Source organism: Sphaerodactylus townsendi, linkage group LG03 (genome assembly GCF_021028975.2).
Source record: "Sphaerodactylus townsendi isolate TG3544 linkage group LG03, MPM_Stown_v2.3, whole genome shotgun sequence".
Classification (NCBI taxonomy): domain Eukaryota; kingdom Metazoa; phylum Chordata; class Lepidosauria; order Squamata; family Sphaerodactylidae; genus Sphaerodactylus; species Sphaerodactylus townsendi.
The window spans coordinates 71,677,862-71,703,976 of record NC_059427.1 but is presented as its reverse complement, the minus strand read 5'-3'; the positions used below and the strand labels follow the sequence as shown (position 1 = coordinate 71,703,976).

The 26,115-nt window shown below is 45.7% G+C and overlaps 1 protein-coding gene across 3 annotated transcripts in view; it reads right to left on the bottom strand.

Moving 5' to 3' along the window:
* Window positions 1-26,115, bottom strand: part of CDHR4 (cadherin related family member 4) — a 38,315-nt gene that overhangs the window by 524 nt on the left and 11,676 nt on the right. Inside the window, exons 6-19 of one of the 3 annotated variants that reach the window (XM_048491095.1) lie at window positions 25,673-25,768; window positions 24,277-24,380; window positions 22,305-22,438; window positions 21,850-22,033; window positions 21,271-21,421; window positions 20,891-20,993; window positions 15,752-15,958; window positions 8,506-8,645; window positions 6,585-6,732; window positions 5,584-5,798; window positions 3,845-3,984; window positions 3,439-3,480; window positions 3,265-3,349; window positions 1,284-1,317 (exon numbers count right to left, since the gene is read on the bottom strand). In XM_048491095.1, coding sequence (XP_048347052.1) covers window positions 1,284-1,317; window positions 3,265-3,349; window positions 3,439-3,480; window positions 3,845-3,984; window positions 5,584-5,798; window positions 6,585-6,732; window positions 8,506-8,645; window positions 15,752-15,958; window positions 20,891-20,993; window positions 21,271-21,421; window positions 21,850-22,033; window positions 22,305-22,438; window positions 24,277-24,380; window positions 25,673-25,768 — 1,783 coding nt within the window. The remainder of the gene's footprint in view (window positions 1-1,283; window positions 1,318-3,264; window positions 3,350-3,438; window positions 3,481-3,844; window positions 3,985-5,583; window positions 5,799-6,584; window positions 6,733-8,505; window positions 8,646-15,751; window positions 15,959-20,890; window positions 20,994-21,270; window positions 21,422-21,849; window positions 22,034-22,304; window positions 22,439-24,276; window positions 24,381-25,672; window positions 25,769-26,115) is intronic. The other 2 variants (XM_048491096.1, XM_048491097.1) reach the window with 2 other exon arrangements.

The window sequence follows — 26,115 nt, the reverse complement described above, 5'->3', positions numbered from 1 at the left end:
GGCTTATGAGGGTACCTCCTGGGACTTCTGTCTACTGTGGGTGTCATACATAACCTTAGGAATCAAACTTCCCAACAAAGAACCAGTACAGCCTGCAGGTGTTATACACCATTAATTCAATATGGATTATGGAGATGAGGATGCCCTCACTGTGAAGATTAAGTTAGGTATTATAAGACCTTTGTTTTGCTATGATGTGTGATAGCTGCTGGAGCACATTATGGGTGATGGCGTACATCATCTCAGCTTTCAGTTAATAAGTTAAGTTCTACCCATGGGATCAATATGGTCAGTCATTCTTGCAAATATATAAAAGAGTTAGTTAGGAAAATATCATTATACAAGGAGGGGCCTACAAGGAACTCTCAGTGGAAGGGAGATCACATTCACTTTGCTGGTCCCCACTTCCTTTTCTTTCTTCTTTCTGCCCTCACACTCCCCGCTGCTGCCTCTCTCCCCGTGACTTGACCACCTACCACTGCCTCCTCTCCCTTCACTGACTGTTCCTCCAATAAAGGCCTGTGCCTTTATTTTCCTTCCCCCCCCCAGCTTCTGTTTTGCTTACTTGTCCTCCCCCCATTGCCCTTGCCTTAATTCCCCTTTGCCCAGCATCAACTGTGGCCCCTCTTCAACATAGTTTATGGGTTAGCCTTCATAATAGCAAGTGAGATCTCAAAATGCAGCATAGGGGTTCATTTTTCCCTTTGTTTTGAGGCTTTTTAAACTCCCCCCTCAAATTGTTTTAAGTGGTCAGGTTTTTCTGCAAACTGCTGGATTTCTTCCAGGTATATTGAATCCCCCCATTTCATACATGGCCCTGCTATATAGAATTTTTGATCTGTGCTCTAAGAAGAAGAAGAAGAGTTTGGATTTTTATCCCCCTTTCTCTCCTGCAGGAGACTCAAAGGGGCTTACAATCTCCTTGCCCTTCCCCCCTCACAACAAACACCCTGTGCGGTGGGTGGGGCTGAGAGAGCTCTAAGAAGCTGTGACTAGCCCAAGGTCACCCAGCTGGCGTGTGTGGGAGTGTGAATTCCCCAGATAAGCCTCCACAGCTCAGGCGGCAGAGCTGGGAATCAAACCCGGTTCCTCCAGATTAGATACACGAGCTCTTAACCTCTTACACTGCTGCTCCTAATGCTTTGTTCCAAATTTGCTATATTAATGTGTGAATTCAGTGTTGTGTTTGGTTGAGCATTCTTTGAACTACACTGCTGTCTTATACAATACGTCTGGAACCTACCTTAAAAGCTATTACAAAGCAAACTGAAGAATGGACTTACCAGGGTCCTGAGCACGGCCATCAAAGTGGTGGTGCTGTAATGGGAGAGAGTGACAACTAGACTCATATGATTGTACTCTCAACCATTCATGCCAAAGGCTTGTATGGAGAGGAAGTGTTGCTTGAACTTGAGATAATTCCAAGTTATTCCTTTCTTAACTTCTGTTATTACATATTTTTGGAATCTAAACTGGAGGATCTTGATGGATGAGGAAAATTCTCAGTTACACCATTCCAGTTTCTGACTGCAGGAGACACTGAAGCTATCAGAAGGTGCCAAACAAGGCATGCAAAAGTGTTTGCCTTTCAGTGATTTCCAACAGAGACCCAATCCCCACTGGGAAATTCAATCTAAATCAAGTTTGAAAATAAACTGCACCTTTTCATCGAGGTTTCAATCTCCCCACCGCAGCATGTTTCCAGTGAAGACATCTAGGCCTATCTTGGATTCAAGAAATTTAACAATCCCCACTACCACACGATCGGCGGGTCTCTTCTGATTGGGGCGGGATCTTTTTTTACTCTCCCACAAAAACTTGCTGACGTTATGACATCAGAACGTCATCATGTCTCTCCCGCCCAAGTTTCTGGTTGGTTCTCGTGCTCTCGCGAGAACAGCACCACATGCACTGATTGATTGTAAGGCATTTGCGTCATGCTCCACGGCAGGAAATTTGAACCAAGATTCAACACACACACCCCGATCCTCCCCTCCAAACTGGATTGAAGACTTGTTTTTTGAAAAAGTAGTACTTTCAAGCAGGTTTGGCAAAGACGCGGGATAAGGGGGAAAATGAGCGCCAGAACCGGGATGAATCCTTGTTCATCGATCAGGCAGTGGGGAGTTTTTCCTGAATCCTTGATATTTTGTGTGAGTATCACATAATTAATTGACCGTGGGGAATTGGCCAGAATGTCAATCAGTGCGATGGCATCCACCAGTGTGTTCCATGTACTTGCTTCCTGCCTCTTCTCTTATCCCAGGGGTCTGCAACCTGCGGCTCTCCAGATGTTCATGGACTACAAATCCCATCAGCCCCTGCCAGCATGGCTAATTGGCCATGCTGGCAGGGGCTGATGGGAATTGTAGTCCATGAACATCTGGAGAGCCACAGGTTGCAGACCCCTGTCTTATCCTGACCTGTTTGACACCCCTTCTTTACCCCTTTTCAAATTCTCTTCTTTTTGTCCTGGTGGGAGCAGGGAGAGAGCAAAGTTCCAGTTGCCTCCAGCAAAGTTTATGCAGTAGCCACAGTGTTAAAGGGCAACGGATACATGATTTTGCAGCTTGCTACATTTGTGTTTGCTTGAAAGGATATGTGTTTGCTTGGAACTACCTCACCTCAACAACAGCTTCAACAACAACAGAAATAGGGAACGTGGCCCTCACTTCAAGAAATGAAAGAACAGTTAAAAGAGATAAGGAAAGAAAAAGAGGAGGCAAATAGTAGACTTGCATCTCTCCAGTCTGAGCCATAGAAACCCATCTCAACCTCCAAGCACCTGCCACATCCATACACACGCCGAATAAAATCTATTGTACACAGTATTGGTTTCAACTGGATTCAACTATCAAAGCCTATGATTCCCACCCGGACTTACAGATGGTAACTAAGGTGACTCAGCAAAATTTATTTCAGTTGGATAAATATTAGTAAACTTGGTCAATTACACCTGAAAGTTTTCTTATTTCCCTAAAACAAACAAACAAACAAAAAACAGCCTCCCAGCCTGAAACAGGATCATGGAAGCCATTTTGTGGTACTTTTTCTTTAAAATCTATTAATGCCCAAAGACTCAATAAAGTGAGGGTGGCTGTGGATGAACTAAACAGTAGTTAAATGCCTACACGTTAAGGTTTTAGAATAGTCACAAATATGTTTGCTATGTGGTAACAGTTACATAGTTTTCCAGTATAAGATACTATATAATAAAGTCTAACCACAAACTATTTGAAAATTTCAAATTGGGGCATGCCATACCAGACTCAGCACCTCAGCAGAAACGTTCCCTTTGTCATTGCTAGATTCTTCTGTCACAATGTAGTTCCTTTCCATCCTTTGGCCCCTATAGAATAACAGACAGGAATCAAAAGATTAATAGAGGTTAATAGGTTTCCATAATGCAAGAATAGGGCCAAGGTCAGGATTTTTTACCTGTTCTGCAGTAGGGGCTGAGATGCCTCTGTTTGTGCTTTCCTGAAATTCAAACATCAGTAGAAAAGTCAGATGAGACTTCCTACCAAACCTACAGTTTGACAAAGTATGGGACTGACTGCAATGTTGTTTGAGTTCAGAGAGGCAGGGGTATATACGAGGCAACAAAAAAATACCCCACAAGTTTTCAAGTATTGGGGAAGAGAACACAGGAGCTTCTCTGGGACCAGTTTAGGTCCTGTCTGGTTGGGATTGCCCATGTTTGGTTGCCACATAATCATAATCAAGTCCCTTTCCAGAGTGTCCATGGAACCAGCTATTGCCAGTTATTTTGCCGGTTTCCAAGCTGAGCCAATAGTGGACATGGAAAAAAGGAATGCATAGAGAGATTTTGCTAGATACTCACCTACAGCAGAAATGCCAAAACAACAAACCTAGGGCTGAGAGGAGAAGAATTCCAGTGACTGTAAGAACCACGACAAACCAGGGATCTGGAGCCCAGTATTCCTCTGTTCTATGCAAAATTATGGGTTTCTTAGGTGCCATCTGAAATCATAAGGATCAGTCAATCATGGATACCACAGAAGTGAAATACTGCTAGGAACAAAATAAAACCTTGCCATATTCCACAACATATTTCCCATGTAGCTACCAGCAATTACCCAGAAGTACCCTCTGAGATCTCTCATTCAGATAAACAATGACACCATAAAATCCAGGAATTTCAGGTAATTCAGAAGACTTTTATGTGCTAAACAGCACAGAATATTTCAAAAATAATAACAGGGTCACACTCCCCCTGTGAGTCTCTGGATGCACATCATCAACTAGGATGAATCATTTTGAACCCTGATTGATATGGACCTTAATATAGGCCTTGGTTGCAAATGCTATCTACAAGAAATTATGCTGCACAGATACTTTGCCAGGCTGTTTTGGAACTAAATGAATTTGCTTCTAAGGTGAAACCATGCAGTATCAATGTCAGTCCAGCTTTATAGTGTCCCGCTAATTACCCTCCCCTCCTGCAGAACCCCTTCCCCTAAGTCCACCTTCTCCAATAGTTTTGCTGGGACCCAAAGAGACTATTTTTGCTGGGGCCCAAAGAGACAATTTTTACACTATTGGGTAGCAAAACAAGACATCCTAGTACAGTCATTACCAACCTTTCTCATGTCCCACCAGTTACTCTGTTAAAGAATCTGAGTTCCACCATGGTAAAACAAAAGCAACATTTTCTGAGAAGGACATTTGTATGTTTACATGCACACTGTTATTACTAATATCCCAAAAGGTCACTTGGAGAATTCATAGCTGATAGGGTCATCAGGAGAAAGCTCATTACATTTGCATGCAGAGTTAGGGACTGTATTCTTAGTAATTACTAGCGGTACCCGGCCACACGTTGCTGTGGGTTATTGTGGTGAAATGGGAAAGGAACAGACGCTGACCCTTCCCTCTCCCTCCGCTAGGGTGGGTGGGTCAAATTCAGATGCTGGGCCCCCTCCTCCCCTCCCTTGCATGCCACCCCTCACTCTCTCCCCTCCCTCACTTCTCTTCTCTTGCATGCCACCCCTCCCCCTCCCTCCCTTCCCTCTTCCTCGTGTGTGTGTTTCACTTCCACTTGAGTTATTGCCTATGTACTGTTTTCGCTGCTCATATCTGGCCATCTGAGCGAACATTCTAAGCTGCACGAACATTCTAAGGGTGACAGTTACACACAGGCAGCTGCATGTCCTTCACCATGGAGCGCCAGGAAAAAGGCATTTTACCTGGGCCAGGTGTGAAATTTCAGGTATGTGAACATCTAAAAACACTCTTGCCTGGCTGCCTATAGTGGCTGGGAATTTTCAGAGGAATTGGCCCAACAGTTACTGAATTATACCATCACTAACAAATACATGGTTAGCTTTATATATATATATATAAAGATATATATATAGATTGTGAAAAACCTCTGTCCCACCTACACTCTTTCTGTAGCCACCATCCCAGTGGACACAGCTGGAGGACCACCATCCTAGTACACAGATGGAGGATGCTTAAAGGATGCTATAAGTATTAGACATTGAAGGTAGAGGAGTGAAACTCCAGAGTTCCAAGTAATATTGTCCAAAAGGTTCCTGACTATATCTATCCCCTCACCGTGGTGGTAGTAGTGCTAGTAGTAGGCACAGTAGTTGTCCAAGGAATCACATGGACAATAATGGTTGCTGTGGTGCTAAGGTGAGGTGTATGGCTATCCATCACTTGCACCAGAAGCTCATAATTGCGTGGGTCAAAAATACCATCACGGTTGAAGGAGAATGTATTATGGAACAAGCTGTTGTCTATCATACGAAATCGCCCATTTGTGTTCCCTGGAGGAAAAAAATAAGAGAGCATAGTTGGACTGCAAACTTATACATGAGTTTTATTCCACTTAAACTGTTACACTTTCCCTCGGGGAATCCTATGGTTTGGTGAGGGTACTATCAGAGCTCTGTTAGAGATTCTTATTTACCCATCTACAATTCTCAGTTCTAGGGAGAATAAGCCAGTATAAGCTTGTGAGTTTAAATGTGTTCAGATCATCATATTCTCTTTTTGATGGGAAGCTGTCTTTCCTTCTCTCCTGGCAGAGGCCAGCCCCCCACCCCCACTTCTCAAGGTAAACTCTCTCATGTTCTCTGTCTTTTGAGAGTCCACCTTTCCTACCCCATTGTACTTAAATCACTCTCTCTTCCACTGCAGCTATCTAGTCCTGTCTGTAATACATACTACCCACTTTCTCTGAGGGCAGAACAACAGATTATATTTAGCTCCATCTTCATGTTTAAAGCTCCCCCCACCCTCACCAAGGACAGCTGCTTATAGCAGCTTCAGTGGCTCCAGAGTGTTTTTTTAGTGGGAACATGGTAGTGGATGAAAAGATGATAGAACCTTCCTCTGTCTCTCTTGCTCTCTTCCCCCCCCCCCCCCAATTCTTTTTCTCAATACAACAGCCCAATATTTATGGGAAAACTTTTAAAAATGAACATAGAACTAAAGTGTAGCTCCCCCTAAGTCCACTTTCTTCAGATGTTTTGAGAGGGGGGGCACCAAAGAGGCTATTTTTCACTCTGATTAAATCTGTTCCCTAATACGCTGCCCCATCCATTCCATACCGCCAACAATGGTGTAGATCAGCCGACCATTTTCCTCATCCTCATCACGGCACTGCAGTGTCACAATACTTGTATCGGTGGCCCTTGTGGAACATATGGTACGTGTCTCAAAGTCTGGGGTACACACTGGAGCATTGTCATTCACATTCTAGGGATAGGAAAAGGTTTAATATGTCTCAGCATGCCAGGAATATTGGAATAGAGTATTCCTTATCCACCCACAAGTAAGCATCACTATTGCCCAAAGTGGTAAATAAGCAATTATAAATTCTGTGAACCTTGACAATGTTTTGCATGAGCCAAATTAAAAGTCTCTTTCTGCATTCCTCCACAAAGCAGAGGATGGCATGCAGCTGGTAGTCACCTCCCCCCTCAGGTGTTTCTTTTGTCAGAAAACTTACTGAAATTGAATATTTGCCACAGGCCCTGTTAAATCTCACAAAACCTATGCAAGAATAATTGAATATATTCATAACCTGGATTCCAAGAGAGCTGCTTTTAAGCATGTTTCCTCTCATTAAGTTCATAAAAATATGTCATAAACAGTCATTATTATTCACAAGCTTTCTGTCCTCCTGCCTCTCCCAACCCAATACAAAATTGACAATACAGTCACTAGAATGGTCAAGAATACAGATGTCACTCCCAGCTTCTCTGCTGCAGCTCATCTCTAACCACCAGGAAAGAACATTTATCTCGGCGGTCCTGGGCCCAAAAGGGTTGTGGCAGCCAGGAGGCACCAGTGGTGGGAAGAAGGAGAACTTGGGAAGGCCCAGGCCAGCCACAGAGGCAAAGAAGCTTGAGAACCAGCTGAGGCTTGCCCTGTAGATACAAAGAGGGAGGAACCACCCTGCTGGCTCGGGCTGATTTAAAAAGCCTCTGAAAAAAGAGCCGGGGAGAAGGACCATGGGCGGAGCCCAATTTGGTAGGAGGGGATAAAAAGGGTAAGTGCCAGGATGGCTAAAGAGGTCGACGAACCCAGTTAGCTGTTGCCTGGTACAGGGCCAGTCAGCAGCTGGGAAAGGCACCTCAGGACTCCAGAGAGGGGGTTGTGCTGGGCACTGGGGCCCAGGGACATGACAACAGAAGTCTCATATTGCCTGTTTTTTTTCTGTGCTTTATACAGGGGCACAACATGCAGAAATTCACCAGGTGCAATTCTCCCCCCATGAAGATGCAGTGACAGGTGAATTTTTTTGCTTGTCATGTAGCTATTAAAAAAACAACGTTTCAATCGGGAAGCAAAGATGGCAACTCTATTGCAAGACAGAAGAGAAAGGCCATGTTTCTGGGCGCAGGAAATATATATAATACTATAGATGAGACCAACCAATATGTGAAATGTTTTGTGACCTTAAAGTCAGGGCAGAATATGATGGTCAGAGGTATCTAATGGAGAAACTATTTTAAGTGTGTCCTGTAGCATGTACAAGTGTTGCCAAAGGAAGAAAATGTGGCACATGGTAGACAACTTCTTTAAGGACATTATAGCTTGAAAGAAGGACATAAAACAACAAAATAAAAAAATGTGATCTCCTAAAACACTGGTATTTGGACTGCCTGGATCATTACAATGAGCAGTTTATATACCAGCATAACGAACATTCTGTGCTGGGCCTCAGTGGCAAAGACCTATATTCATCAATCCTGACCTTGGGATCCAAGCATCATTCCTCTGGGCTCATCAAAACTTGTAACATCCCTCCACTCCAGTATCTAATCCCATACATACGCCTCTAATGAATCATGAAGGAAATTTTTCTGTTTTGTTTGTGAAATAATATAAATAAGGCTACGTCTCGAGCTGAGGTTTCCAGGCTGGGGTGATTCCCCTTGGACATTTGTAATGGGTGCTTGTAGCCATCATTACCATCACCTCATTTTCCTTGGACCTTGCATGCTCTTCCCATGTTCCACTTACCAGCACATTAATGGTAATGTTACAGGGTGTTGTGAACTGCTTGGTTGGATTTACGTCATTGTCCAAATCCTTCAGGGTTAGGATCAATCGATATGATTTCTGCTTCTCATAGTCAAGTGGACCCAATACATACAGATCTCCTGTGCCATACATACAAGATCATGCTGTTGTACTTCATGTTAGATACTTAGTGATAACAATCATCTCCTGGAACCATATTCACAACAGCCAATGTTTATTAGAAATCCCAACTTCCTCTGTTTAACCACTCTAATTTTGACTGCAAGAGTACAGTTAAAGACTTAGTTATGTGAACTATCACATATGAAGTGAGTGGCACATTTAAGACCAACAAAAATTTACTGTCGGTATAAGCTTTGAGTACATATGCACATGTCTTCTGATACACTGAAGCAGAAGTGACCAAACATTGCATATAAGTAGAGGGTGGGGAGAGTGCTGCCTGGAAGGGCTAGTTAGGGTAAATACGCACAAGTAACTGAGAGTTAAGTAAGATCGGATGGTGAAACCTGTGAATGGCAACTGTAGTCAACCCCGCAGGGTCGTCGCTAAGGAATAGGCGAGACGCGGAGGAGGTTTCATCTGGCGGAGAGCGTCAGCAACAGGAAGCGCGGGATTGCATTGATGCGACGCTACTCCCTGTGCTGAAGTCTCGCTTTTATTAGGGTTTCCTTGTGGGCGTGTAAAGGAGGTGGGTAGGGAGATGAGCGGGAGACCGGGGAGACCTGGGGAGATCATCATGTGATGCATGATCTCACCTGGCTGCTACGTGCGGAGAGGAGCATCAGCGTCTGGGCCTAATCCTCACCTGGGGGCAGATCATTGTCCCTTTGTCTGGGAGCCCGGTGACTGAGCCAGACAGTTCATGACCCGTGACTCATAGGGGGATGAGAAGTGGGGGTGCGGTGCGACCAGAAGGCGTAGGTCGTTGGCGTTCTAGCGTTCTACCGCGGTGCTGCTGGGTCAGCAATTGCATTACCACATCTCTCCTTTTACATTTTAGAAGGGGACGAAATGCTAAGGGGTGATTTGAAGGTACATACCCTCGCCGTCTGGTCAAGCTGAGCCGAGCTGCTTGTATAACGATAGAACTTGGTTCGCGGGGTAAGGAAATTAGGGGCTTCTTACATAGGTTACAGGCAATACTAGACATACATTGAGCGAAACAGATCCGATAATGAGGCATACAATTAGAAGCCAATGCAGAGCTGTACAATGGCACTCAATCATCACTCAGCTCAGAGGGCTGACCACCACCAATGGAGCAAAGCATCATACTTCAGATTAGACCACAACTTCCTGCAATTAAGCACTTTCATATGAATCAGGTAAGGAGTTATCAGAGAGATTAAGCAACACAGCATTACATTTCACAACCTTGGTGATGCAAGCAACAATAAGTAATCAATAAGCGTACGATTATCTAAGATTAAACGGCGAAGTTCCTGCTGCTTTCGGGAGGCCAGGGCATCAGAAGCGGTGGGGGAGTAGAGTTGATAGACTACCGCCAAGGGCGCACCAGGCCAGAGCGGCGATGGTAGTGTTACATGGAAACAAGTCGGGGGACTCCACAAGAGAGTCATAAAACTCGCTGGCTAAGAGCATTTCGTCGCTCGGCAAAGAAGTCGAGGGCGGGAAGCGGCACGGTGCTTAGGCTCCGAGGTGAAAGCCTGATGCAAAACAATGGTGAAGACTGACGGTAGAGAGTCGGCAGGCAGATGGCGAGATGCAACAACAGCAAATCGATAACTACAAAATTAAGGCATGCAGTAACTTCAATAATCAGTCGGTCATAGTACTCAACAATTCCCTTGGAGAATTAGAGCAATGGGTATAAGGGGCAAGGCATCAAGACATTGCGTTGGCAACAATATATACAAGACATGCATGTGTTTTGTAGATAGGCGACAGCATCATATAAATGAAAACAATAAACATATTCGCTTGGTACATAGGTTAGATGTAAGGAAGGAAGGCAACCCGTGGTTGCATAATTGTCAATGCATAGCTCTTGCTGTTTGACTACCAAAGCTACAAGAAGCGATGGCGTTGAAGTCCATAGGGTTTTCTCAAGCGTAGAGGAGGAAGCTACTGATAGTCTTTAACGTACGGGTTCAGTGACTCTCCGCGGTACAAGGTTGTGAAGAAGTGTTCCAACAATTATTCAGCGGCTGAAACAGCGAGGAGTTCAAGGGTTAATCTATCAGAATGTTCCGGCTGCAATTCCAAGTTCAGCCGAAGTGACAGAGGAGAATGGCTGTAGATGAGAACGACACACGAAAGCGTCAACGCTGAGCCATAGCTGGCCCAGGCTGCCACCATTCCTGGGGGGGGGGGGGGGGGGGGGCAGCGAGGGGACTGCGATCTCCAGTGGAAGAATGGGTGTACTGGTTCAGAGGTCCTGTCTTGGCCCAGGCTGGGGTGTCGGGCTCTCTCAACAGAGTCGGATCCTCCAGGAGGCCCGCTCCATCTCGGGATGGGGCTGGCCGGCATGGCGGCTGGACTCCTGTATGAGAGAAGAGATAGCGGCTTTAGGGTTTTTTCGCGTGCTGGCTGAGTTAGTTCTTATAGATGACAATGGAAAGCCCGAGGCCTGAGTGGAAGCGAGGGCAATTTTGATAGAGCAATTTTTTGATAGAGAATAGAAGAGTACTTTGGATATGGTCTGGATGGAGACCTTGATTGGGTCAATAGGGGGGAACTACTCCCTTTCTTTTCGTTTGTTTGGCCAAGCTTTTCTTAGGTGCAGTTGGCCCCATTCAGAACAACGATCACCTGGCAGCAAAGTACACAAGACGGCCCGAGTGCCCGAAGGCTTAGGAGAAGGAGAGGTCACAACCAGGTCGACAGCAAGAAGCAATTCACAGTTATGATCATATAAGTAATATAGCATTCATAGGAAGATTTAGAAAGATGCAAAAAAACAGTTCCTGGGCTTGAGGTTTTGCGATCCACACGAGCAATTTGAGAGGGTTTGCAAGAAAAGCCTTTGTCAGATCCAAGATCTAGAAGGTGGAGATGCGTCAGCCCATGAGAGAAGAAGGAGGGTGTGCAGAAAAGAAGGCGGGGGAAGGGGTTTGGAAGTCAGCTCTACCTTCCCCTCCTGTAAGGAACTTTGGCAGTTTGAGCACAAAGCTTCCTACCTCGGAAAAAGGTTCTCAAGGAGAGAGGTTTGAAGAAAAGAGTTTTGAAGGTTTAAACTAAGATGGGAAGCAGAAGCAGGTCCCATAGGTATCCTAGAAACCTTACGAGCTGTGTGTCCACGTTTAAAGCGAGATCACTGCGGCGGAAAACCTTTCAAGGCATTGGCACACATAATCAGAAGGAGAAACTTTTAATTGAAGCACAAGAGCATAGCTTAGAAGCAATGGAAAAATCCTCTTATGAGGGGAAAACTTTAGGGTCTCTTGAAGGGCAAGACATACGAGACACATACATAGGCATACAGAGCACATATAAAGTAGCGAGGAGGATTAGCGACTCTGATTTGAGATCTTGCTCTCTCTCACAGGGTACTGGCTGGTTTGCCACTGGGAGCTTTGAGCTTAGGGCTGCAGGGAAACCAGGAGAAAGCTGGATGGAGGCGCGGCTGGAGGGCCAGGGGAAGCTGCTATGCGAGGGGACTTTGGCTTAAGGCCATTGTGCGAGCATCTTCCCCTTTCCATACCTCTTTATGCTGTGATTAGCTATGGGGCATTCTTGAGGAGGAGTTCAAAGCGGCAGTCCTCTTCCGTCAGCATTTCTTCTGCTGCAATTCAGTGACTGTGGACTCTGCAAGAGATTTTGAAAATGCGTGCCATCTCTAGAGGCACTGGTGGAGGCATAGTGACTTTGGAAGTAGAAGGGGTTAGCAGAGCAGGAAGTATAGGCGTGGGGGGGGAACAAGCTGGCAAGCATCTCAGCCCAATGGTCTCCGGGTGGGGATGGGATCACTATACTGAGCTGGGGCAGCCGAAGATCTCATGAGAACTCTGGGGAAGGGTTTGAGGGGTCGCGGATCTTTGGTTCCGGGCTGGGGAGATGCCACGGGCGTGAGCCTCTGGCGGGCATTAGGACTGGTTTACGCCGGTCTTAGACTTTCCGCAGGGGTCTTAAGCCACTCGGAGAGACACTACCGTCAGGGTTAGGCCCCAGCGGGCAGCCTACAATTCCTCCGAATATCCTGGCTTGCCGCATAGTGAGACACTTCGTCACCGGGGCTGTCTCATGGCAGCCCGGAGAGGGCGGCAACTAGAAGGCTGGTTTTCTGATGGATGAAAAGCATCCGATATCCTGGCAAGCACGAGCATGTCTTCGGCCAGCTTCGAGGTCTCCTTCCCTAGACCTGTGATTAAACTGCTTTATGCACTTCCAGCGAGGCGTTCTCCTTGGCAAGGCTTAGAGTTAAGGCCCTCTGGCCTCGTTGTCAACCTGCTCTCTTGAGGGGCCTCACGGAGCCTGTCTTCACAAACTCTGCATAGGGCTCCTTTTGAGAGCTTCTGCCGAGTGCTAGAAAAACTTTGGGTTGGCTGTCCGGGTATTGGGGACTTTCAAAACGCGCTTGTAGGCGATTCAGAAGCGACGTAGGCGTGGCCACCGGCAGAGCTGGTAATTTTTGTGCATTGGGTTACGCTAGCTTAGCGAGCCATAAAAGCTGTGATGGTGTAAACGCCGCCAGAAGGCGGCTGCCCTGCTAAAAGCATTGCTGGCGGGACTCTTCAGCTCTCCCAGATCACAAATTGTGCAGGGGCTCAGGGCATGCGCGGAAGGTGGTCTTCCAGTCGTCGGGAACCATTAAGTGATTCCTGTGATTGCCTCTAGCATGCCTCTCCGTAGGGAGCTAGTGATTCCACTCGTCCGCCATAAACTCGCGGAGACTCAGTGAGGGATGTTATAGCTTAAAGGCGATTTCAGGCAACCAGCGGTTTCAATGCCATCCTCCCCTCGGGTATCAATGGAAATGGGCCGGGGCACAATCACCGAGAATATCGGCATCGCTCTTCCGTCAGGGTTTCTTTCTTTGCAGATCGTGGCTAATACGGCTCACCGGCGAGAGTTTGAAAACCAGCGCCATTAAAATAGCTAATGACGGTCTGATGGCTTGGAAAATGAAAGTGAACAGGGAGGCTGACTGAGCAGCGGGGAGAAGTGAAATGGAAGCAAAGGGGGGGGGGCAGAAGGAGGACAGGCGGCCCAATTTAGCGGATAGAGAAAATTCGGGGTTTGAAATTGAAGGTGAAAGATCGAAAGGAGGGCTGACCTACGACAAGGGGCCATAGGTCTCTGCAGGCTGGATGGCGACATAACATTGTCTCCACGTCAGTAGCAGTGACATCGTATTGCTGAGGGCTCTTGTCGCGAAGAAGTCGCGTGATGTTTTCCCCAGTCGCCAAGATTCAATGTCCCCCCCCCTCTGGGTACCATGAACGTTGACACCGATCACCCTCAACCAGACTGGCGCAGAACTCCCTTCTCTTCTGGGGACTCCTGCCGCTGTTCGCTAAGCAGCTTCGGTTCGTCCAGCGTGCTTGTCATAAGCCCTGCTTTTTGCAAGCTCCCATACTTCACCGGGTGTTCCGTCCGGACCGAGAGTGTCCTAAGACGCTGCGAAATCTCTGGATCGCGCCCGATCCAGAGGACAGGCGATACCGAAAGCGATGGTCCCTGGATCGCGCGATCCAGCCGGACTTCCGTATCGCTGCCCCTTTCCCAAGCGACGGTGAGCAGGGTGGAGGGGTCCGAGGATTCCGGGTTTCCGGCACCAGCTTGTGAAGTCAACCCCGCAGAGATGCGTCGCTAAGGAATAGAAAGGCGACGGCGGAGGGAGGTTTCATCTGGCGGAGAGCCGTCAACAACAGGAAGCGGGATTTCATTGATCACAACCAACTCTCCACAATGCTGATCTCTCCGGCGCCTTTTATTAGGGTTTCCTTGTGGGCGTGTAAAGGAGGTGGGTAGGGAGATGAGCGGGAGACCGGGAGACCTGGAGATCATCATGTGATGCATGATCTCACCTGGCTGGCTTATACGGTCTTGGAGAGTGAGCATCAGCTGTCTGGGCCTAATCCTCACCTGAGGGCAGATCATTGTCCCTTTGTCACGGCAGGAGCCGGTGACTGATTGAGACAGTTCATGACCATTGACTCATAGGGGGGGATGAGGAGTGGGGGAGTGGAATGTTTACCGAAGGTCAGAAGGTCCGCTAGATCCGTTGGCGTTCAACGTTTCTGCACTAACGGTGCTGCTGGGTCAGCAGTGCATTACTACAGCAACAAATTAGCATCCAGCACAATAAAAGAGTTTACAAACAGATGGGGGACCTGAATGATGTTAACATATGTAGTGAGATAAGAATCCAATATCCTTATTGAGTCCTGGTGTTTCCACTGTCAAGAGTATTATAATAAGTTCTAATTCAGCAACCTCCCGTTCTAGCCGTTTTATTTTCTTTTTTGGCAATGAAACACCTCTTTTGAGATCCTGCACTGAATGTACTAAGGTTGAAGTGCTCGCCTACCAGTTTCTCAGTTTTGGGATTTCTGGTGTCAGACTTGTGTCCATTTATCCTTTGGCATAGGGTTTGCCCTGATTGCCCTGGGTGAAGAACTGAAGAGCATTGTTGGCATTTAATGGCATATACACAATGTTAGAAGATGAGCAAGTGAATGAGCATGAGGTGGTATAGTTGAAGTGGTTAGGTCCAGTGATCGTGCTGTTTAGGTGTATGTGGCAGCAAAGTTGGCATCAAGCTTCATTATAAGCTCTGGTACCAGGTGTCCATGTTCAAATTAAATATTGTATTATTGTGGGTGAGGAGTTGTTTTTTGGGGGGGGTTGTTTATATGCAGAAAAAGGTCCCCCCCCAATACTTGTGAAAGAGAACTGGCATTATCTGCGGAGGTTGTAAGTCGCTGACAATATGTTGAACCATGTTAAGTTGCAAGCGGTATGTCACCATTGGTGGTGTTCTGTTATTTTAACTTTTGGGCCTGTCTTGCAACACATTTTCTCTGGGTACCATTCTGGCTTTGTTAATCTGTAGCCCAAGCCAGGTTCAACTGACGATAGGGCTCCAGTCAAGTATGCCAGTTTCTACTAGATATGAGAGAAGAAAAGCTGTCATCCTGAGGCAAAATAAGATTCAGGGGAAGAATGAACCTACATATGTAGTAAATAAGACCTGGTGAGTGGAACTGAAAGTGGACCATATCAGTAAGCCTGCAGGGCCCTACAATGGTATGCTTACCTGATTGACGACCAACGTAGAAAACATTCTGTTCTCCAAGGATGTTGTATTCAATGTTGTTGAAGGGGTAGTCTCGATCAGTGCCATTGACATTGCCAACAAAGTCTCCAAAGACAGCATCCTCTGATATACTGTAGGAGGACTGTCGTGGGCACTGTGGACAGTATTCATTCACCCTGCTTACTGTCATTAGCACTGGTATTCTGGCTGAAGACCAGGTAGAAAAAAAAGCTGAAGGAATTTCTCTGACTAGAGTTGCAGTAAGCAATAATGGCTTTGTTGGCTATCAACCAAGTATCTAAACTACACAGCATCAAGTATAGGTAGTAACAAGTAACAAACACAGCTAGATAAGGATAGCTAGACCTGCTGGGTTTTGTGGGTTTTTTAATTATATGTTATTTTCATTATCATTGTAACCCAGTCTGAGTCTAGTTTCAGAGAAAGGTTGTTTCAAACAACTGAGGATGAATTAATGAACTACCAATGGTGGTGGTGATGGCAACAGGGAATTCAGTTAAGGGTGGAACACAGGTGTTCAGATACATGAACAAATAAATAAAATAAACAGTGATGACAGAAGAATCACTGGTTTAAACACAGATCGTCTGATTCACTAATATGTAAAGTGAGAGGGGATTTTCCAGCCTTTTTAGAACAAAAGAGGCATGCAGGTTGAGAGGCTGCTCCTTGAACTTAATGGCTTGCTTTCATGAAGCAAAGTTCCTTCTTCCTAGACAAGCTTACTTCAGGTATTTCAGAACAGTTGGGCAGGAGGAATGATACTAGCACAGACACTGTGGGGAAGGGAACTACAAGAAGGGGATGGAAATTCATCACTACCATCCAAGCACTCCTTTTGCTCAAGAGGCCAGACACCCAGCCGTTCCACTCTATATGAGCTTGATGCAGATCCAAGTGTAATCAGTGTGGTGATGTTGGAGTGGCTTAATGGTTAGAGAGCATCTGGGTTCAAATCTCTCCTAAGCCATTACGTTTACTGGACCAGTCACTCTTTCTCAGCTAAACCTAACCAACGAAGTTGTTGTGAGGATATATGTATAGTTTAAGTAGCCCTGATTCTGAAGAGGCATGGATTACTCCAAATCAACCAAATCATTTTCACGATGGATTCAGCGTTGAATAATTTGCCCAGGTTATTCATTCAAAGTTTTTTACTGAATAGTAGCAGCTATTAGGGCACAAGCCACTATGCAGAGTTTCTCCAATCTAAGCCCTTTAAGTCCAGTGGGCTTAGAGTGGAGCAACTCTGCATAGTGTTACATTGTAAATCATGTTTTCCTGTACCTATGTTAGGAACATGAATTTCCCTTGTACAGGCAAAGCCCAGCCAAATTTCTTTGCATGTCCTTTTAAAAAATAGTTAAAAACATTCAGTAGATTTTTTGTTACAATTTCCATATCTTTGTTTCAATTCTGTGTTTTTGAGAAGCTTTACACTTAAATCAATTGTTATATGTACCATAAGATAGTTGCTCCACAGTCTGTGAGGGTGGTCTATTTGTTTTTCAAAGATCGCATGCAGTTGTTGCTTGCCCATGCTGAATTTATTTAGTAAACTATTTCCTTTCATGTACTGCTCTCTAGGGCAAGTGCTAAGGTCAAATCAGCTTCCTCCCACAATAGTTTTGTAGGCTATTCTACAGTAGTTCTATTCTACAATAGTTCTACAGGGCGGGAAGGGAGGGAAAATTGCCATCTGTTCTTGAGATCAGAACACAAATTTGTATGATCGATGTGCTTTATGTTATTTAATTCCAGCATTGTTCTGTGCAAGCATAGAATTATGCACTAGGCTTGCAATTCGGCATTCAGTGGCCAAATTGCATGTGAATTTGTGTATGCATTATAAGACATCCAAAATAGTCAAGTGTGTGTGTGTGGACTGTGGAATAGAAGTTGTATGAATTATGGCTGCACCACTAGAGAACAGGGTTTTATCTCTTCTCTCCCTGCACCATTTGCCCAATTGAAATCGCCCTTCCTCCAGCTACTTTTAGTCTTTATAGTTTAGAAAAGGCAGGTCCAGTGCTAATAACTGTCTTTCTCCTCCCTATTTGGACTAAAAGCAATTAAGAGTATTTTGATGGGAGAAATAGCAGCAGGGAAGTGCCACCTCTGTTCCATGACTGCATTGTGAGGCTGTTACACATTCTGGATAGCCAGTGTTGTATGAAGTTTCACCATGCTGTTTGAAGCATACTTTTGCAGGCAGAAGGATTAGAAACTTTTTTTAACAAATGAAAGCTCTCATGGCAAGACTTTTGAAAATGCTTGGTAAGACTCAGAAGTCAAGAGTAAAGGCTGAATAGGATCAAGGCATGAAGCTTTGCCTGCCATAACTTTTTTCGAATGTGCTTAATTTGCACAGCATATAATGCCCTGATGTGGATGACCCAAACTAGTCTGATCTTGTCAGATCTTAGAAGTTAAGCATGGTTGGCTCTGGATAGTACTTATTTATTTATTTATTTATTTATAATCAATTTTATATACCGCCCCTCCCCCGAAGGGCTCTGGGCGGTGAACAACATAATCATAACAGAAATAACATTAAAATCCCAGTTAAAACAGCGAATTAAATAAAATTACAGCGGCATCCGACAAATTTCATAAAACGTAATACACCCACCCTGGAAGCAGACCCAAAAAGCTGAGGGCCCCATAGAAATTAAGGGCCCAGAGCGTAAAAAAGGAGGGAAGGAGGGAGAGGGCGCACATCAGCGGTCGGCCCCTCCAAACGCCCGGTGGAACAATGCGGTCTTACAGGCCCTGCGGAACTCTCCAAGATCCCGCAGAGCCCGGATAGCTGGTGGTAAAGTGTTCCACCGGGCAGGGGCCAGGGCTGTAAAGGCCCTGGCCCCGGTAGAGGCCAACCGCATCATCGAGGGGCTAGGGACAACTAGCAAGTTGGCCTCTGCCGAACGCAGAGGCCGCAGAGGGACATATGGGGTGAGACGTTCCCGAAGGTATGAAGGTCCCAGACCGCGTAAGGCCTTAAAGGTGAGTACCCACACCTTATGAATGATTCAGAACTCAACCGAAGCCAGTGCAAAGCGCAACACAGGTTGAATGTGTTCTCTAAAGGCACCACCTGTGAGCACACGCCGCTGCATGTTGCACCAGTTTCAACTTCCGGATCAGACGTAAGGGAAGGCCCGCGTAGAGCCGAAGTTACAATAGTCTAGCCTGGAGGTGACCGTTGCATGGATCACAGTGGCCAGGTCCACATGGGAGAGGAAGGGAGCCAACCACCGGGCCTGACGAAGATGGAAAAACGCAACCCGGGTTATATGGGCCACCTGGGTCTCCATTGAAAGAGACGAATCCAGGTGGACCCCCAGGCTGCGGACGGAGGAGGCTGGTGCCAATGAAGCCCCCTCCCACTCCGGCGGCTGAAAATCCCCCACCTCCCCCCGGCGGCCCAGCCAAAGGATCTCCGTCTTCGATGGATTCAGTTTTAACCTGCTCTGTTGCAACCATCCAGCAACCGCCTCCAAACAATGCTGTAGAGCTGCAAGGGCGGCAACTGTCCCCCCCTCCATCAGCAGAATGAGCTGAGTGTCATCAGCATACTGATGACAGATCAGCCCAAAGCTCCGCACCAACTGAGCAAGTGGTCGCATATAGATGTTAAACAATAGCGGGGAGAGCAATGCCCCCTGAGGCACACCACACTGAAGTGGGCACCTCTGGGAGGCTTGGTCCCCACACCACACTTGCTGACTCCGGTCCTGGAGGAACGAGACAATCCACTGAAGGACAGTGCCCCGCACCCCGGAAGCGGCCAGGCGGTGGGCCAAAAGGTCGTGGTCGACCATATCAAACGCTGCGGTAAGGTCCAATAATACCAGCAGCGCCGATCCACCTCGGTCAAGTTGTATGCGGAGCGTGTCCGTGATGGCGACAAGAACAGTCTCCGTCCCATGCCCAGCACGGAAGCCGGACTGGAAGGGATCGAAGATCCCTTGGATGGAAGATCACCAAGGAAGTCCAGGGTTCCAGTACAAAGGCAGGAAATGATAAACCACCTATGAATGCCTCTTGCCTTGAAAACCCTACGGGGGTTACCATAAGTCAGCAGTGATTTGATGGCAAAAAAAATGTATACAACTAACATAATTCAGTTTGCGGAAGGCAGGTTCACAAAGTCAAAAGGGCAGAAATAAGTGTGTTTGTGTGTGTTTTGTTTTGCCATCAAGTCACAGCTGGCTTATGGTGACCCCAGTGTGGTCTTCAAGGCAAGAGACATTCAGGAATGATTTTCCATTGCCAGCCTCCATGTCATGATCCTGGTATTCCTTGAAAGTCTCTCATCCAAATACTTGCTAGGGTCTAGGATGAGAATGAGTGACTGGCCTCAGCAAGTTTGTATAGCAGAGTGAGGATTTGAACGTGAGTTTCCCAGATCCTACTCCATACCTTAACATCTCTCTCTCTCTCTCTCTCTCTCTCTGTGCTGCATAAGGCGTAAGGCATGCGTGCAAGGAGCGTGCAAGTAAGGGCAGGCAAGGCGTTGGGCGATGCGTCGCAAGAAGTGCAAGGCACGTGCAGAAAGAGAGACAGATGGAGGAGGGGAAAAGTCTAGTTCTACTACCAATCCAAAATGAAATTTATTCTAAAACATAATGGAAACAGGCTTCTTACTACCAAATCTGAATACAGTTTGGGGACAATCCTCTTAATATTACATGAGGAAAAATAATCTCTAGGAATGCTGAGCCTGGAATTTGGGTGACCTCAGTGAAGAATTTTGATATTTTTTAAAAGGAAAGCACCAAGTATGCACATGCTTGCCCATAATTCATCTCCGATGTTCAACATGTGGTTGCCTCATACATGAATTAACTTGTCTCTTAGATTCCAATTTTAATTTATTTTCTATTCCAGACAACAGCCCAGACATTCCAGCTTTATCTTTCCTAATAAAGCTACAGACGTTATTTGTACAGCTAGGATAATACCACAGGGAGGTTATTTCTACTTTCTCACAGCAAGCTGATCCTTCAATTATTCCCACATTCCTGTGAACTCCTATATTCAGTATTAAGAAAAACAGAGCCTGGGTATTCATCTTAGTAGATATGGCATTATATGCTACAAAGAGAAGATACTCACTGGTTTGTTGGGGGTTTCCATTGTCTGTCACCAGAATGGTGGCCTGGTACAGGAATCCACGACTGATCATGGCTGCTGAGTCATAATCCAAAGTAGTGTTCACCTGCCACAACCCATACACAGAGTGAGAATCTTGTAGCCATTAATCCATAGGTACAAAGCCTCAACTGAAGCAAATGATATTAACTGCTAAGGAGAGATGGTCCATCTGCAGAGATGGTGATGCTTAAGCTCCTATGGATAGAGGCAATCCTTCTGCCATGCTCAGGCTACCAGCCATATGACTGAAACAGGAATTCCTCCACGGTACAGATTTCACTAACTAGTGCAATGCTGCTTGGCAGGCCGATGTAAGGAAGTAGTCCATTCTGAATGCTCACCTGCAGCACATTATGTTCCATATGAAAACTATAAGGAGGGGTCTGGTTATTCTCCATGTGGTACTGAAGAGTTCTGTTGTTATTGTCTTTATCTACACAAGTGAGAGTTGCTAGGCTCGTCCCAATTCGAGAAGTCTCTGGAATCTCAGCTCTGGGATTAAACAGATTTAGCCAGTCATAGGAGTTGGAGGTTGCAGAAGAGCAGAAAAAATATTTGAAGGGGGGAAAGATTTGGGCTGTCTCAGTTTTTTAGAAGCTAATAGTATTTTACTGTTGAGAGAAGGGACCATAGCACAGGCACAGAAAGGCTTCACAATAATGTCACTGTTGGTAATTTGCTTTGCATTTAAATATAATAATTATGCTCCAGTTTTTCCAGTTTTTAAATCAAAGGGTGTCCTGGCTCGTAAGCAATACAATAACTCATAGGCATCACTTTCCTCTCAGAGAAAGACTTTGTACCCAAGCATCACAGTATCTTGAATGCTGTGGTATCAGGCACACTTCAAACACTTGATCTTGGCCCCATTCTTTGTACTGGCTCAAGCTATTGCAAGACTGGATTGCCCAGATACTTACACATAAATAGCAGGGTGACACATGGGTCCTTGCTGGTTCCGGCGTTGTACAGTAATGTTGACAATGATGGTAGCCCTATCAGTGGGATGGAGAATATCATAGGCTTCCACCACCAACAGGGTGTTGTGCAACCCTGGATTATGGTCCAAATCTAGGTTGTATGTATTCTTAATCACACCCAAATCTGCATGCAGGCAAGAAGGTCTGAGATTAGCCAGTCCCTTAAGGGCAAGAGTGCAGACATTGTTTGAAAGTCATGTTGCTGATCACCCAGGCCCCTTCTGCACAAGCAGAATAATGCACTTTCAATCCACTTCCACAATTGTTTGCCAGTGGATTTTGCTATTTTGCACAGTAAAATCCAGCTGCAAAGTGGATTGAAAGTGCATTATTCTGCTTGTGCGGAAGGACCTAGGCCCTCCATAAGGCCATATGAATGTCATGTGGCTCCTTACCTGAGCTAATGGTAAAATATACTGTGGGAGATCTGATCTGGTAGCGCACATGTCCTCCTCCATGGGCATGGACCTGTGTGATAATCTGGAGGGGACCGTTGTTTTCATACACAGAAACTGCTATTGATGACTCCCTGAACCAAAAAGAAAGCAGTATGAGCCTCCACTTCTAAATCTACAGCCCACATAAACTCTGTTGTCCACCTTGGTTACTTGTATTTTAAGGTTACTGCTTTAAGATTCAGTGCAAGCAAAGAACTTTAATAACAAAGACATCAGACATGTTCATATAAGGAGTCTTGGCTGATCAGTGCAATCCTAGCAATATGTGTGACCTGAAAAAAAAGGCTTTAAAAGCATCTAGATTCCCTTCAGACAGCCCAATCTGTGGTGTGTGTGTGTGTGGAGTACCTCTGGATCAGGAACAGCCTTGCACCGGCACAAGTACCCACCCCACTGGCGCAAGGGGCAAATGTGCTGGCTGAGGGCCCAGATACACAGGTGCTCAGGAGCTGCACAGCTCCATGGCACCTGACCAGTGGTGGGATTCAAACAATTTAACAAATGTTTATAACTGTTGTTTACAAGCACCATTTTAACAACCGGTTCTGCCGAAGTGGTGCGAACCTGCTGAATCCCACCACTGCACCCGACCCCAGAAGCTGCCACCATGCCCCAGCCCTGTCAATGCAGTATGCTGCTCCAGTGAGACTGGGGCACTCTGGAGGCATGGCTGGAGGTGGAGCTGACATTAGTCAGCTTGCACTTGGCCTTTGCCTGTCGGAACGCTGGCACTCGGGGCTTAGATTTACACCATTTAAGAGCCCCAGCCCCAGTGGAAGACTTTTCCGTGGCAGGGAGGCTTTTTCTTGTTTTTTGCCTCCCTACACTGCTGAGAAGTGGGGCAGTTCCACTGCCAGGGATCTCTGGATTGGGCTATAAGCGTCCCAAAGAAATCCCATTATGTTCTTCAGAGTATATAGAGTTGGTAGAATAGCTCTAACCCCAGTATAATAGTAGGTGGATGTTTTTCAGAAAGGACCATACACCACACTACTTATTCTGTGCTGTGGGTTTTCACAAGAATTCCAGCTCTAACTCCCAGATCTGTTGATTGTATGCACCCTCAGAGAACAGCCTGTCTGAAGAAGCATTGCTGGAAGAAATAACGTGGGGATACCAAAGGCCTGCTACTGGTTGTTGTCTTGAATGTTCAAAGGATTGTCAGAGAACTAGACTATGGACATCTTGCTTACACTTGATTAAAGTGTAAGAGGGAGCAGGTAGGCTCCACATGTGGCCTGTGGAAGCCTTATTACCAGCTCATTGCTGGGGGTGGTATTAGTAATTCTGGGACCTTGGGAAAAAGTTCAAGAGGAAGTCCCAGAATCACTGTCACCCCACCACCACCACCTTACTTGGGCCAAGCATGGAGTGGTCCTCAATTTGTACAAGGTGGGCAGGAACCTCTGCTGCTGCTAGAAGCCAGCTGCCTAAACCCCATATAGGTCAGGTGCAAATGGCAGCAGAATGCTGCTCTTTTTCATTTCCCTCCTTTGGCAAGGGGCATGGCAGCTGCCCCTGTTGCCCATTGGTTAAGACTGTCCATGCTCATTGTCCTGGCTCAAAACCTGCATGTTCACCAAAGGTGGCAATATTTTTAGGGATGGCAATAAAGTACCATTCATGTTGAAGGACACATACTTTAAAACACCACAAAGGATGCTGGAGTGCAGCTCTCAGACCACATATGGCTATGTGAGATTGATTTCTCTATCCCTCAATTCTTTGCTGTGTACCATTGCAAAGGACTTTGGGCACACTTTCTCACTGTGTCCTTCAACCAGAGTGTCTAAGGATAAACCTGCTCTGGTACCTGCCCACTGTCCAAGAGTCAGATTTACAGGATAAGGAACCTAAAGCCTTTTGTGTACCTCTTCACCATCTCCCAATTACAGCTCACCCAACTCACGTGAAATTGACTGTGTTGTGGTAAACAGGCTGCACTTGGACCTCCAGAAAACTGCTACAGTTTCTTCCATCAGCATCCTTGACCACAATATTTGTTTGGAATAGCTGCAGGGGAAACAGCACATGATGGATCTGCGTGTAGAATGGATTTACGTCTAGTCTGATTCAGGTTCTGTTGGATCCAGGATGCATACAGTGCAAGCTTTGACTTCGATGGACTTAGAGGGGAAACGCTGTACTACTAGTCAGGACAACTGGAGCTTTATCAAAGTTCCAGGATTGGGCAGGAAGGGTTCCCTGTTATGTAGAAAATTAGAAATGAGTCTGAAACAGGCCCTCTGTGTTATAGGCCCTCTGAGTGGCTTTGTGTTTATAAGCAGTTGGAAAGGGCGTAGCTTTGTGGAAGTAATACATCCAATTGCTACTGACTTTATGGCTTCTGCCCTGAATCATCTGCTCCATCTTGACCTTGGCCTGCATTTCTGGATTTGTGCTTTTGGATTACCCTGGGATTTATCACTGTGAGTTTGGGAATTTTAGTGCTTGACACTTGGAACTGGACTTTGACAACAGAAACTAGTCTGTATGTATGGGTACTGGGAAAGACAACTGATCCCCTGACACTAGCAGAGGTCTGGCAACCCTAGGTGGAGACAGTTACAAAGTGATTGCCATGACTGAATTTCAGTAACACAGTTCAGATCCTTGTGCTATTGTGGCAGCTGCTGCCAAAGCAATTTTTTTTAAATCTGTACAAGGAATCAACTCTCTAATAGTCAATCAGAATCCTTGATGGGCAAAAGCACCACCTGACCCTGCCCACCAAAAAATACTTGGTAGGCACAATGGCACCCATCGGCACCAGGTGGAGATTCCTGAGATAAAAGAACTGTTCTTTAACAGATACACAAAATATTCATAAGTAAAAAAATATTACATGAAAAATCATGCAAGGACCAAACATGTTTCAACTGAATGACCTTCAGTAATATTTAAATAGCATTTATTTTTCATTTTATATTTTTAGGTTTTAAAAAGACTTGTAAAGAATGAATGAAAGGGCAAAGCTCAATGGGAGGATGAGATATTGATGATGTTTTAATGTCATATCTATTTTCTTTGTACTATTTATTTTGCATATATAAATATCTATGAAAGAATAGGGTGTTTATGTGTTAGAGGCCACAGCAGATGACAGTTAAAATGATATATGTTGGGTCCTTTATGACTTTTCATGTGAATGCTTTATTATGTGAATACTTTGTGTACATATTGTAGGGCAGTTGGATTAAATGTGTTTCTAGGATAGGTTTACAGTTATTTGGTTGGCTGGGTTGGTTTTAGGCTTATCCCTTGCCCTTTTATGGTTCATCCATAAAGTAAATAGAGGCACACACCTTACCAGCTTGTTCACGAGTGAAACCTGTGGCAGGTACACGCACTTGTCCTTCTGTATTTATGGTGAAAGGCACCAAAACATTTTCAAAGCCAAACTGTATGAGAAAAGAAACAGCAGGAAATTTCACTGAAAGATAAGTCACATTCATTATCACCTACCCCCAGACCCACTATCCCCAGGGCCAGATTTAGATGAAGAGAAGCCCTAGGCCAGTGGTGGTGAACCTTTGGCACTCCAGATGTTATGGACTACAATTCCCATCAGCCCCTGCCAGCATGGCCAATAACATCTGGAGTGCCAAAGGTTCGCCACCACGGCCCTAGGCTATTCCACTTGTGAGGCTCCCCTCCTGATCTCCCACCTTTATGACTAGAGGAAGATGGAAGAGTGTTTTGAAGCTGAGTAAAGCTGAGGAAGATGACAGGTGTTTAAAATTCAGCA